Raw genomic sequence first — 14094 nt, forward strand, 5'->3', positions numbered from 1 at the left:
TATGAGTTAGATTTTAAAAAACTGTAAGCCAACATTTTTTGTCGAAAATAACTGGTTGATTTACTGCAAATAAGTAATTTCACGTATGCATGGAACATTTTTTTGTAATAAGAAATAGAAGGGAGTAAAATTACATTATTAAAATAATTGGTTAATATATTGCAAATAAAATTAGCTAATTATTTTTTAATAACTGGTTGATTTATTGTAAATGATAATTTTTAAAAAAGTTTAAAATAAGCATTTACCAGTGAGTTTAAATTTTATTTGTAGATAATTTATATATTAATATACTGGTAAATTTTAAAAATGTCAAAAATTGATTTCATATCATATTATATCTTTTTTTAAACAAGCACAAATGTGTAACAAGCATAAATGTGGCACCCGAACACAAAAATACATCCGCACCTGTGCTCTATGGACAAGTTTTGTGACATGCTTGGGAAATCATTTTACCGTGAGCAAAGAGTGAAATTAAATTATGAGATGTTGAGTTAAGAATTTTGAGGCAAAAATAAAAATAAAAGCCTTCCAACACTTCCAAACAATGCGTTCCAAGGTAAATAATTTAAATGAATTCATTCATTCATTCAATAAATCAACTCAACACAAAGTGCATGCATGCACGCACGCGTGTATACACACTCACGCACACACGCGCACACTGAATGAAAGCCGAGTTGGCTGACAGGTCGTTTTTGCTGCTGCTCGCCCTTGATCTCTCCGCAAGTTGAATCGCTAGCTCACTTTGAGCGCCATGCGATAGCCACGGTGATCCCATTTATTTTCAGATGAGCAGCACGATGGGAGATTCGCGCAAACCAGCTTTCCAAAAATGCAGACGGGGGCCTCCTCATTTTGAACTTCATATCCTGCGCTTGTTTGGGGGATTAAAGCGGTGCACGTGCATGCTGATGATCAGGTCAAATTTGAGCATTTTTGAGTGATTTTTTTTCTTTCGGGGTGTAACCTGAAGACAGACAGGGCTGACAATTTTAATCGTTAAACCACTTCAGTATGTAAAGCGGGGTAAAAATGTCAATTGAAGGGTTCGTTGTTTATGAATAAATGGCTCTACGTTAAGAAACGGCAAAAGGAGAGATGAACTCTGTTTGAACGCAGCTCCAAAATGTCCAAAACTCACCTTCTGAATCACTTCCTTCTTTCCCTATTTTTCAGCCAATCAGAAGCTATAAAACACGCCCAAGCAATTATTGAACAACAGAATGTGATTCAGGTAATCTTAACATGAAATAATATGATGCTCAAACATAAAATAATAGTATATTATTAATAATAGAACATAAGCTTCCAAAAATATTGGTTGAATGCCTCTAAATTCCCTTCCCTCGAGAATTAATCTTTGCCATTATCATCCTATGGTGAGGGGTGTATTTTAAGTGTGTGTGTGGGGGGTGGGGGGGGCGCCCCTCCCACCGATGTGCTCGAAAGGCTAACGATCGTAACTGGATCGTAGGGAGGAGGGTGGTGTTCACGGCGGCACGTGGATGAGCAGTGGGATTAAGTCTGCTTGTTTTCACCAATCGTATCCAAACGGCTTCAAGTGTCTTTTGGATTGGATTGGATTGCATTGACGATTTGTTGACTTCCAGCTCCCGAGACGCCGTGTCATTCCATAGAACTTCTCCGAGTGCTCTTGTATGCGTGCGACGAATAACACCTGGCTTTCTCTTCTTGTGTGTTTGATTTCCTTTCATGTGACTCACATAACCGCCGCTATGCCCGGAATCTGAGGTCATCCCAAAAGCAGGACCAAAACATGCTGTGCTGCCAATGTGGGAGGCTTAAAAAAAATAGTCCCCTCCTCACATGAAGGGGATTTCGTGTGCCTCATCAATCAGACTTTTACCAACTCCATTTTTAACAGGCTTGTCATTGAGTGGATGTTTTTAACAGTCCCAGACTGTGTCAAATGAAATCATCACCCTCCGGTGGACGTTTCACAGTGGGCGTCCGCGTGTAATAGAAGAGCTTGGTCGAACAATAATGTCTATGTCTCAGATATTTTTTTAAACTGCTGCCAACCGAGTAAAATTGAAATGACAGCATTTAGAGGACAGCACAGGATGTCCCTCCTGACAATTTTTCCTCTCTTCCTCAGTATATTTACACCAAACCCACCAAATTCTGCCTGCACGTGTACAGTTCCCTCCAAAAGTATTGGAACGGAAGAGACTGTACATTGCTGGAAGTTAGTGTCCGGTGATTTGAATTGTTGGCATCTTACATCTAAAATGACCGTAAATGTTCGCTTTGAAGCAAAACGTTGAACTTGGTTGCCACGATCCGACCGCAGGACAATAACTTTATAGGATTTAGCGTACATGTGGTTCAGATTTGGTTGCAATCGGACTAAATGAAGGACTTGAGGAAATGGTCAAAAGCACTTGAAGGGGAACTCAAAAGTAATGATTTGCAAGAACACTGGATTCTGATTCATCTTTTGATTGTGGAATACGAATTAAACAGATTTAATCCATCCTTTTTCATCCATTTTGGCCAATATAATCCTCTTCTGTCAAGTGGAACTGCTGTCCAAATGCCCCTACGCTCACATTGCGCTCATCACGTGACCAAACAGGAGAACGGACCTTTTAAAAGCACTTTATTTCAGACGGAGAGCAGGTTGAGAAGGGAGGGATTTTTCACGGTAAATTATGACAGGATCAATATGTACATCGTGGAATAAATTAAAGAGTTTAATGTCCAGACCATTTCACAATTAAAAAAAAAAAAGAGAGATTAGGTCCACAAAGATTGAAATGACTCACGCCCACCCCATAACCGTCAGAACAGCCCAAGTGTCAGATTCATCAGGACAAAAAAACAAACAAACAAACAACCAACCAAAGCAGAAACAGGGAGGATGACCACATCAGCCCAGAGGACATTCATGACAGGTTTTGTTTTTGGCCCTTTAACCAGCAAAGAGCAGCATGATGCATTCTAATGTTTTGGGTGGCGCTCCTGAAACCCATTGTGCCCATTACGGCCATGGCTAAAAACAAATAAAACATACAACAATAATATTTTTTTAAAAACGCTGTTGTGGTTTGATTCAGTTCTGTACATCCACTTTCACTTTTGAGCTTCCATTGTTGGTCGAGTAATTGGCCATTGGAGAAAATACACAGACTAAAGAGAACGAAGAAGACCAAAAGTCTGCCGTTGTGGTTCTCCGCATGGACCTTCCTCTCCTCGTTTAAATCGATTGGCAAGCTACACGATAATGTCATCACACATTTGAACTGTACTACTTGCAGCAAAGAAACCGAGTCTATGCTTTCTAAAACTCCAAAACAGGGATGAAGGCGGCCGGCCCGAACTTTGTCATGATCACTGAAGACGGAGGGGGTGACCGGTGTCCACTCCCCCTTCCTGCCCCGAATCCAGATTAGAGGGCCGTGTGACGAGATGAGGAAGGAGGGCAGCCCGTCGCAGTCCTCCTTGGATACTAACGATACCGCAGAATCACAGGAACTGACGGGGACAAGAGATGACGACATGATTAATGTCACTGGGTATGATCAACTTATTCATGATGTATGACTGTGGATAAGTTACAACTGGGGGTGTGCATCTCTCCAAAATGGCCGAACAGGTTGCCAGCCAATCGCAGGGGAACGCATAGAAGGACAACCATCCACACTCACAATTACACCTCGGGAAAATTTAGAATTTTCGGTTCACCTGCTCTGCGTGTTTTTGGAATGCGGGAGGAAACCCCACGCAGGAACGGGGAAAACACGTAGGAAGGTTGGCGCCAGAATTGAACCTCGCACCTGCACTGTGAGGCGGACGTGATAACCAGTAGTCCACTATTCCGCCTGCTACTGAGTATTTCATCAATTAATCGTAGCTTGATTGGAACAATTGACTTAATTTGATGCATTCACATCTTTTCAATCAAAAACGATTTTCCGATTCAAATCGGTTTGTTACCCCCCAAACTATAACCCTATTTCATAACCCTTTTCAAAGAGCTATTTCTTGTTTTAAGTCTTCAATTCTCCGAGTGATAGATTCAATCAGGTTCCGACTCAAAACGACGGTTACACCCCAGGAACAGGAACGGCATCATAAACCGCCAATCGTCTGTGCTGTAAAAGGTACTCGCAGGATTCAAACCAGGGGAGGCAATGCGGGCTAAGATACTCACTAATTATAATCAGCAGGAGACCAATCACGACCAGAGCGATGATCATCTTCATCTGGGGGACGACAAGGCACACAAGCTTTGTAACACAAATGATCTGTGCGCCAGACGCACAGAAGAAAGGAAGGGGGGAGGGGGGACAAGGGCAACAACACACCTTCATGTTCCGCCACATCATCCTCCTGTGCAGCTGTTTGGCTCGGCTGCTGAAGGCCGACGCGTTGTCCGATAGGCTCTCTGGAAAAATGAGAAGAAAAAAAACAAAACAAAACACATTGAGGACACGTGAGGTGAAATTTTCAGAGAAGCTGGGTAACATGTTTGCTTGGAGCGGAGTCTAACGTGACTCAGACTGCTCGGCTATTGCGCAAGGTTCCAGAACACATGAAAATTCGTCAATTTATTCAGAGCAGAACAAAAACACATTTGCCGCTTACTACTTAAGTCTGTGTCATGTCTTCCGTGCCCGGCCGTCGCCTGGATACCGCCGCTGTTAATGTACCGATTCCTGGCACGTGAGCGGACCTCCCCTGTGATCCTTTTGTCATGCATCTGCCGCCTTTTGCGAAGACGCTCGTTAACCCGGAGGAATGTAACCTTGCCCGACCACTAAGGCCGCGGCAGCAACACGCTTGTGCAATTTGCGCGCAAATGTGTTCCACGTGTGTGTCGTTGCCCGCGCAGACGCAACAACTGCGTGAAGGCAAAGCCACCGGCGACGACCTAATGTCTTCATCGCCGAGGTGGCGACAGCGTGTTGTTACGCACGCACGCATGCTCGATTCAGAAGAGAGGAGAGCCCTCCATGCGATTCAAACGTTTACATGCAAGCACCCGACACCTGTATATTATTGACTATAATCCGAACACCTACTAAATCGCAGATTTTGACATTTTTTTTTTTTCCTTGGGTCGCATGTGCCCCAGTGAGGACTCACCCGACTTGTCCTGCAGGTCGTCGAGACGCTCGCCCCTCTCGATCACCTTGGAGATGTTCTCCTGCATCACGTCAATCACCTCGTCCACCTGCGACTGCACACTGAGCACCATGGAGACACCACAGAGTCATCGACAGGTACGTTTTTTGAAATAGGCAAATCACGGGAATATTTACAGGATGGGAACGAGCCCTAAGTAATTGATACGAGCCTCCGCCCCTCCCCCAAATGTTCATAGTTAATAATAATAATAATAAAACATTTTATTTATAAGCGCCTTTCAAGACACCCAAGGACACTTTACAATAACAAAAAACACAAAACAATACGGGTCGAGCAGCGGCAGCCAAAACGCGCCAGCGTTCACTCAACCCGAAGGTCAGAAAGAAACCACAGGGGAGGGAGAGAGGGAGAAAAAAACCCACGCTCAAACTACCCTCATTTTGAGGATAATTTGAGTGAGGCAAAAAAAACTCCTGCACAAGCATATGACAGTACGTAATAATAGCGTAGGATCCCAAAACAATTTCGCATCATTTCAGTGCTCATGTCGCAAAGACTTTCTGGAATTTCCACTAACGAACCAGGCTAAACTTAGCTCCTCCCCTGCTGCATAGCTTGTCTGTTAATCGAGATGAATCGCATCCACAAGACACGTTTTAATGTTTCGACTGGGCTTTGGCGGCCTCTTTTGGCATCTTGGGGAATTACATTAAGTGCATGAAACTCAAGAGAGTACAATATAGGCTCCACACACACACATACACACACACACACACACACACACAAAGTGAATTTGAGGATAGTGGAAATGTGAATATGTGGGGTGGGGGCACTACAGGGACCCGACTAGTTTGTAGAAATCAGAAAATGTTTCATTTTCCATAATATGTGCGCCCTTGAAAGTTACAATTGCCTCCTCACGTGGAAGCGCTCAGTAAAGGACTGCAAGGTTATCATTAGGGCGGACAGTAATGGGGGGGAAGAGGGGGGTGTCCAGGGAGGATTACACAACAACATGCATGTTCATCATGTGCCTGGGTTACACAATGCGCTAACTACCTGCAAGCTTCCGGTAAACACAACAAGACGATTACGCAACACACAGACACAGGCACAGAGAGGACTGACTGTTTTGCATCGTGGGAAGGAATGTGTTTGGACTCACTGTTTGAGTTTGTCATTCTGGCCTCCCAATCGGGGTCCCGTGGGGCCGCGCCTGTAGAACGGGCTGAAATCAAGTCTTTGCAGAGTACTGCAGTACGGTGAGGCTGTATACAAGGTGTGCAGATACAAACTCACAGAAAAAAGTCTTCTTCCTCATCGGAGTCTTCCTCCAGCAGGTTCCTCTGTGGTGAAAAAAGAGGCAGATAAGAAAAGACACAACGCTCCTCAAATATGGAATGAGGTCATATTGCACCGGTGTCAAACACAAGGCCCGGGGGCCAGATTTGGTCCGCCACATCATTTTATCTGGCCCGCAAAAGCAAATCAACCAGGTCAACTGCCATGACGCATGCCAAAATCTGTACCACATTTCATCTTATCATATGTCGTAAATAATCATGTTGAGCTATTGCGAGCATTTTCTTGTTTTACATTAGTACTTGAACAACAAACTACTCTCCTGTCCCGACTTTCGATTTCAATAATCGTTATCTATTAATTGTGTACTGTATATTTAATAATATGAGGAGCTGATTAAACATTGATACGGTTTCACAGTCATAATGGCCCCCCCCCCCGAGGGAAACTGTGACCACAACGTGGCCCGCGACAAAAATGAGTTTGACACCCCTGTCATATCGTTTTGAAAAAGAAACAAACGAAAAAACATGATTGCCTTTGCTAAGGCAAATGTTTCTGCACTGGAGGTGCACCGAACGGTGCGGTCGGCGAGGTTAAAAAGACGAGTTATTGTGCTGAGGATGAGGATGATGAGTTGCTACAAGTTTTTGCTGTCCCCACCAAAGCCAACATCAAAAGTACAGAGTCCATGCCGACTAGGGACCGGATCCAAAGTGTGAGCGTGGATCAAGAGTAGCAGACCAGAGTCTAAAAGAAGCAGCGACACCAAACACCCTGACGCTATTCGTGGAGAATCGGCGTCGGACGGGATGCAATAAATTTCTCACAGGAGGTGAATAAGTCCCCGCGCGCGACTTTTGCTTTCCGATTGGACGTTGCGGTGGCGGAGGGTCACTGTTGCCGTGGGGGAGACGACACCTCTTCTCATGATCTCAATATGGCGGAAGCACAACAGGATGTCCTGTGAAATGATGTGGGGTTTTCACGACATTCCTTTCAGGTGCTGTGGAATCGCAGAGACTCAAGGGTGGTGACCATCAACCAACCCTGATGAAGTCGCCACAACAGAATTCAAGATGGGGTGCTTGGTGTTGCTAGGCTGGAGCTTGGCAAAGACAGCTTTCGCTCTCATGTAATAAATGACGAAAAGGACTGTTTAAATGCCAATTGCAACCGAACCAGGGAACGTCCGGCTCCATTCACCGATCCGGTGAATTTTGCCGTTCAGCTCTTTGATGGCTGAGGAGGTAACGTATGCGCTTCCCCAGATCTGAAGTTCATCTTTGAAATCTTTGCTCGGACCTTCCCGTGCAGAGTTTAATAAGATATCCTTTAGTTGTCCCACACTGGGGAAATTTACAGCCTCCAGCAGCAAGAATGTAGGTAGAAAGAAGAAAGAAGAAAAAAAAAACAACAAACACCGTTCAATTAAGAGCAATATAAATACAAAATGGATAAATCGCAGTGCTATTTACATTTGTCCTTCACATCATTAAGGTTAAGTATTATAATTATTAATTATTGATTAATTGTTTGCATCATCTCCCTGTATCTTTACATAGATTTCCGTCCAGCTGGTGGTGTTGGCATGGCAACAAAAAGAAAAATTGGTCCTCTGCTTGCCCTCATCCATGTGACCTGAAAGCTGTTTATATCAAGCTCACACACACACACACAGACACTGATTGCCCCCGCCCCCCTCTTCCTCACCCTCTCGCTGCGAATGGATCCCGTGACCTCATCGTCGTTGAGATGTCTCTTGAACTTGGGGGGCATGTTGTCGTCAAGCTGCTGCTGGTGCTGCTGCTCCTCCCGATCGGGCTCCCTCTGCAGGAGGCACAAGGGAAAAGGGGCCATTTGGCGAAATGCCATAGAACGCCGACAGACACGTCGTGAGGTACACCTGCATAATCTAATGACGTTTAATCCCCATGAATGGTGCATTTTACATAGATAACATTTCGATTGAAGATATAATAATAATAATAATGCATTTTATTTAAAAGCGCCTTTCATGCCACCCAAGGATACTGTACAGACAATAAGAAAATACAAGGTAAGAATTTGTAAACGAGCAAGACAACTGTTTTAAAATGTGTGTGTGTAGGGAAGGGGGCATAAAATGTATCCTTTAAAAGTGTCACCTAACACTTTTGCTCTCTCTGGTCAACCATAAAACTTCTACCATTGAGTCCAGTTCAGTTTTGAAACGGTTGCGTTCTCCGCGTCCGATTCCGGCACGGCGACTGGAAACCTTTCGGGCCTTTTCAGTGCGAGGAAGTTTCCAGTAAACACGCAAGAGAAGCGGCTACGGCAAAGAAAAAAAAGAGAGAAAGGGGAACAGAAAGCTAGCATGTTAAGAATGTCGAAGAAAGAAAAATACAAGTTGTTAGTAAGTTACTTAGCAGAGAGCAGAGAAAGAAACATGAAAAGTCCTTCAAATGATGTCAAGTATTTTGGGGTTGAGGTAATCCCAAAATCCAGCTCAAGGGCCAAATTAGCAAAGGGACACCGGGACTCCAGGGCCCATTTTGAGCCTACATCCTCAGTTTGGGGAGCCCTTGAATCTCGGTTTTATCATGCAGAGCAGAATCACTCAAAATCATGGGAAGGTGTAATAACTCAAATAAATCTGTTTAAACCAAGAAAATGAAAGAGAAGGCGGAGGCTTCATTCAATGAAGTGTTTCTTAAACGCAAGGTGGGTCAACAGTTGGTGTCTCGTTTGTAAATCAAAAAGAATTAAGGTAGACAGTAGTTTTAAACGAAGGAAATAAAAAGGAAGGATGGAAGAAATGAAGTCACAGGTCAGGAAAGATAGATGATAAAAGCAAGTCTGAAATGGAACAAAGGAGAGGAAGGAAGGATGGTAGTTTTGGGGAAAGGGAGGAAGGATGGGGAATAAAAGAAGTGCCATGAAGGGAAAAATCAAAAAGGTAGGAAGGTAAAATAAAAATGGAGGAAAGGTTGAGGGGAAAAAGTAAGATGGGTAGGAAATCGGGTTCAAGTAATGGGAGGAAAAGTGAATAAAAAGCAGGTGTGAAGGAAGGAACAAAAGTAAAAAGGAGCAACAAAAAGGTGGAAGAAAAAGGGCAGTTCAGACAAATTAGGTTTCAGCAACAGAAGGTCGGATTTAAGGATGCATGAAACAAAAAAAATACGTAGGTGAAGAAACGAGCAAAGTTAGTGAAACAAGGGATGTAACGGATCATGAATACAAGATCTGATCGATATAAAGTAGGAAGGAAACCAGCGACGGAATCTGGAATAGGGAGTGAGATTGAGGAGGGGAGAGTAGGTTGATGGACGGATTGATTGATGAATGCAATTATGCAGAATTAAAAGAAAGGGAAGAAAGGATGCCAGAGGTGATGGGGGGGGGGGGAGCAAGTGTAACGAGAAAGACGGCAAAAAGGAAGCGGAAGGTAGGTTTACGCAAAGGAAGGTTGGAAGGATGCATGAATATAATGCACCTCAGAGGTAGAAAAAAGATGCCAGCAAAACACGGAGCTACTTTTGGCCCACCCGGAATAAACATACCTATCACACAGCTCCTAAATATAAATGTAGCAAAATGTGCCCTGTTTTGTTTCAACAATACTTTACTCGCCCTTTTGTATCAAAGCAGATGTCCTAAAGCGCCATTTGAAAGCAAATCTTGCATATTAAAGAAGCTGTGTCACTGTCCTGTGTCATGTCGTAGCCTCCATGCGAAGCTAAGGATGCGAACGCCACCGCCACCCGCCTCGGCCAACAAAAGAAGCAAACCTCGACGTGGGAGGAGGACTCACGTGTCAAGGTGTCAGATTTGTAAGACGTTTCATCAAATGATGTCCAAGGCGAGGACCATTGTGGATGTTACAGAGCTTCCGTCGCCACTGCTGCTACTGCTTTGTGATAGCTTGACAACGATCAGCTGACCGGGAAGTCAACAGGAAAGCCGCACCCACCCTCCACAAAATATATTTTACAGGTTAGTAATATTGTAAGTTTTACTGGGAATGGCAGAAAAAGGGGGAAACGTTTCCTCTTTATAGAAATGAAATTATGTTCACATTTAATGATCGTAAGGTGAAAGCGAACCAGGCTACAGTTTGTCTTGTCTTTGCCTCGCCTGTAGATGGCAGGAGTGTAACCATTAGAACACTTAAAATACGAAGAAGAAATCAACGGCAAAGGAGTAAACACTTTTAATATGTCTTTTTTTTACGTGTACTTTTTTTCCTGGCATTTTTCCATTCTGCCATTCTTCATTCTATTTTGCCTGATGACTCGTGCATTTGGACCCTTTCCTCCATCGCCAATATTTGCATTTCTGCTTTCATTCCACCTCAAACCTGTTTTTTCTTTTCCTTCCTGACCTCCTTACTTCTCTCTGCCTTCCGTTCCTCTGATCTGCATCGTTGCAGGCTTTATTGCGGCTTTACTGTGCAATACTACTTTAGCATTTTTCCCTTGCCATTTTGTCTTGATACTTATTTAAAGGTTTCTTGGTGCTTTCTTTCATTCCACACTGGGAATATGTTTTGCTCCCATTAATATACGGGAGTATTTCCATATTACATTAACAAAGGGTAAACACTGGGTTATTTTCATGAATTTAGTCCTAAGGACAAGCGCGCTAGATTTTCTGTAAGTGGCAGAAAGAAAGAAGCAGACAGTCATAAATATGGGTCTGTAATAGAATACGCTCTGCTGCCATTAAAATAGAGGAAACATTTTCTATCGCCTGTAGGTGGCAGCAATGAGTTTATTAAGTTCAATAATACAAAGAAGAAACAACACCCGGAAATACGTTTTTAGTGCGGCAACTCTACACATTTGTCACGTTTTTGTGACCTATGTTACCTGAAGTCTGTTCATTTGCAGGTAAAGCAACGACACTGTCCGTTGTGAAAGTCTGCTGTTGACATGCAGCGCGTCAACGAACCTCATCCGCTGTTCGGAGGCGCCCTTTCGGCCATCCTCCCTCACGGCGCCGTGGACGTGAGCAAGATGCGAGAGATTCCGGACAACCAGGAGGCGTTCGTCCACAACCGAACCGATCAAAGTCTCATCGTGGAGCTGGTCGAGTACCAAGACCACGTGTCGGACCAGGACGCGGCTCGGTACCACTTTGAGGACATCGCGGGTAACAACGCCGCCACTCAGCCTGGCGCGCAAGAGGTGACGGAGGTGGTCGCCTTGCCCAAGTCGTCAGTGTCTCTGTCGGCGTGCAGCTCCGCCTGGGCGCTGACAGGCACCCAATACGTGTCCAAGTACAACGAGACGGCGAGGAACCTCGTGAGGCTTCACCTCGGCGTGTTCCGCCTGCCTCAGTTCGGCACCGACGTACTGGTAACGTTCAACGACCCGCAAAGCATCTGCCCCGCCAGTAGTAGCAGTCCTGCGGCTGTGGGACCTGACGCCGAGCCGTGGACTGTGGAGGACTTCCAGCACCTGTTGCAGTCCCTGACACTGCATAACCCAGGACTGTTTGGCTAAAACGCTGGGGTAAGGAGACCTATGGACAGTTGGACATGAACGGACCGCGAGAGAATTTGAACCTTTAAGGCATGGATTAGCAAAAGGAAATCAACCAATAACTCTTTTTTTCCCTCCAAGTTTATTTGTTTGCTTTTTCGGCTAAATAAATGCACCAAAGTCAACCACCATCTGTTCCGTTATGCCAGTTGACTTCCAATTGATCTTTTAAAAGACAATTTCTGACGTTTAGGAAATGCTGTCCTGTGGTACTTTGTTTTGTGTGTGCCAGAATTTGAGTTTTTGGTTGATTTGCGTGTGTTTCGTGAGCCAAAATCTGAGTCATCAGTGATATTCAGATATATAAATATGGCAATTTACAGTACCATAATGCCCTCAGCCGAGACTTCACTTTGCTCACGAACTCCACAAATATCAAGTTGGAAGGTTCCCATCACTTTGGAAGGGGAAAAAAAAGTTTTTTTCCCCTAACCGTCCCTCCCATTCTGTTCAACACATTTCTGGAAAGTTATTAATACACTGCTTTTGAAACGTAAGATGACCGTCAGCCATTTGGTATGCGGCACAAAGCTCTCTTCTATACTCTTGTGGTTTGTTGTTATTCTTCATAAGAATGTCTGGAGGTTTTCATGCGTGTCAGGTGCACTCTCTCGTCTATCCCTCTGGAACTCACATCAAAACTTTCTCGTCTTAAAAAATAACTGCAGATTGAGACGATTAACTCACACAGCCCTTTTTTGGTCACACATTTTCAGGGCATAAAAGATCCAAGATCCTAACCTAGCAACAGTTTTGAAGCAAACAACAAAATTACCACACACTGTATTTTTCCCCCCAGAACAAAGGGCCCTCTTTCCTAAAAAATACCATTTAAGGATGGCTCAAATCTGCTGAACAAGAAACATACGTTCAGTGCAAAAAAATCATGTTGTATTCCCCCCTTGCCACGCCCCCCGCCCCCCAAAAAAACACCAAGCCAAAAGGTAAGCAGAGCTGCATTGAGCTTTGCTGAAGACATTGATTTGAGTTAGCTTCTGATGAGCAGCACTTGATGGCTCCAAACTGTACATTTTGACAAAAGTATAGAACAGAAATCTTGGAAAACACATGGGAACCGGTTTAAATTATGGGGCAAAATGAAAAATGTCTCCTCTAAAACCTGAACTAAAACACCCAAAGTTTTTTACAAATCCTGGACTAGATTATTTTTATTTCCCGTATTTCTTATGGGGAAAAATGGCTAGCATCAAGAAGAAGATTGTATTGGAACTTTAGAAGTTCGGCCAGGCTTCTATAAATGTGAAAGCACGTGATGGTTTGTGCGAGCCACACGTGCGGCGCCGGTGCTTCACGTGGACTGCACCAGTGACATTTGAACTTCCTTTACCAGGACTTGTGACTCCACAGGTCATTTAATATCCAAATTCCCATGTTATTACAGTTTTGTTTCGGCTGCCCCCCCCCCCCCCCTCCCCCATCCAGCCTGAACAATCATCATCGTTCCCCGGCTATAATCTGCTGCACTCATCAGGGCTCTGGAACTTTTCTCATGTGATTTATGCTCCTTTAAGATCAAATCTTTTTGCTTGGAAGCTACGTGCAACCGGAAAGTTCTCACAGTGCTGTACTTTTCCCCAAAAATTTCCGGCGTTTTTTTGGCGTGCAAATAAGTTGTTTTTTTTCTCCACACCATGTTACAACCTTATTCCAAGATTTTTTTTCTTCCCCTCACAATTCTACACGTCTCATAATGACAACATAGCTTTTAAAAAAATGCCAGTTTATTGGCAGCAATTACAGCCTCGAGTCTGAGTAATCTGATTACTGTAATGATTACTTGCTTAGTTACCTTCCTGAATACAGTCGTTGATTTTAAAAGTCACCATGTTGAATTAACATTTACTTTCATAGTTACATTCAGCAGCTGCATAAGGTAAATTAGTTTGCTAAAATCTCACTTTGATGTCGTGTGCAGGATTTTGATGTGAAACCGGATTGTAACATGAAATGTGGGGAAAAGCGTAGCACTTTAAATTTTTACCGGGTGCACTCTAATCCTTGCCAGGTTATGTCTTGATGAGCCACTGGGGAACAATAAAACGGCTCTCGATTCATTCGCTGAAATGTTTGCATAGTTTCAGCATGATGTCCCCCCCCCCCACTACCTCCATTCACAAAAAACACG

At 43.9% G+C, this 14094-nt stretch overlaps 2 protein-coding genes and 1 long non-coding RNA gene across 6 annotated transcripts; 2 read left to right on the forward strand and 1 right to left on the reverse strand.

The window, feature by feature from the left end:
* Nucleotides 1-2612: 2612 nt before the first annotated feature.
* On the reverse strand, nucleotides 2613-10342 carry vamp4 (vesicle-associated membrane protein 4). 3 transcript variants are annotated; one of them, XM_052074286.1, is made up of 9 exons: nucleotides 10217-10342; nucleotides 8612-8734; nucleotides 8137-8253; nucleotides 6421-6467; nucleotides 6287-6337; nucleotides 5119-5219; nucleotides 4338-4417; nucleotides 4184-4235; nucleotides 2613-3504 (listed from the first exon to the last, which is right to left on the reverse strand). In XM_052074286.1, exons 2-9 carry the CDS (start codon nucleotides 8612-8614, stop codon nucleotides 3479-3481), a joined length of 477 nt encoding a protein of 158 aa, XP_051930246.1. In that variant the 5' UTR covers nucleotides 8615-8734; nucleotides 10217-10342; the 3' UTR covers nucleotides 2613-3478. The 3 variants fall into 3 exon arrangements, with proteins under 3 accessions (XP_051930246.1, XP_051930245.1, XP_051930247.1); XM_052074285.1 differs by having other exon boundaries at nucleotides 6287-6349; XM_052074287.1 differs by lacking the exon at nucleotides 8612-8734 and having other exon boundaries at nucleotides 6287-6349; nucleotides 10217-10254.
* On the forward strand, nucleotides 3396-8108 carry LOC127606197 (uncharacterized). The gene is made up of 4 exons (XR_007963748.1): nucleotides 3396-3545; nucleotides 5135-5255; nucleotides 7427-7673; nucleotides 7989-8108. It is a non-coding gene; the product is annotated as an uncharacterized LOC127606197 (long non-coding RNA).
* On the forward strand, nucleotides 10255-12862 carry rangrf (RAN guanine nucleotide release factor). Of its 2 annotated transcripts, none has more exons than XM_052074283.1 (2): nucleotides 10255-10398; nucleotides 11295-12862. In XM_052074283.1, exon 2 carries the CDS (start codon nucleotides 11337-11339, stop codon nucleotides 11907-11909), a length of 573 nt encoding a protein of 190 aa, XP_051930243.1. In that variant the 5' UTR covers nucleotides 10255-10398; nucleotides 11295-11336; the 3' UTR covers nucleotides 11910-12862. The 2 variants fall into 2 exon arrangements, with proteins under 2 accessions (XP_051930243.1, XP_051930244.1); XM_052074284.1 differs by lacking the exon at nucleotides 10255-10398 and adding an exon at nucleotides 10664-10910.
* The last annotated feature ends 1232 nt before the right edge of the window (nucleotides 12863-14094 follow it).

Source organism: Hippocampus zosterae, chromosome 8, assembly GCF_025434085.1.
Source record: "Hippocampus zosterae strain Florida chromosome 8, ASM2543408v3, whole genome shotgun sequence".
Classification (NCBI taxonomy): domain Eukaryota; kingdom Metazoa; phylum Chordata; class Actinopteri; order Syngnathiformes; family Syngnathidae; genus Hippocampus; species Hippocampus zosterae.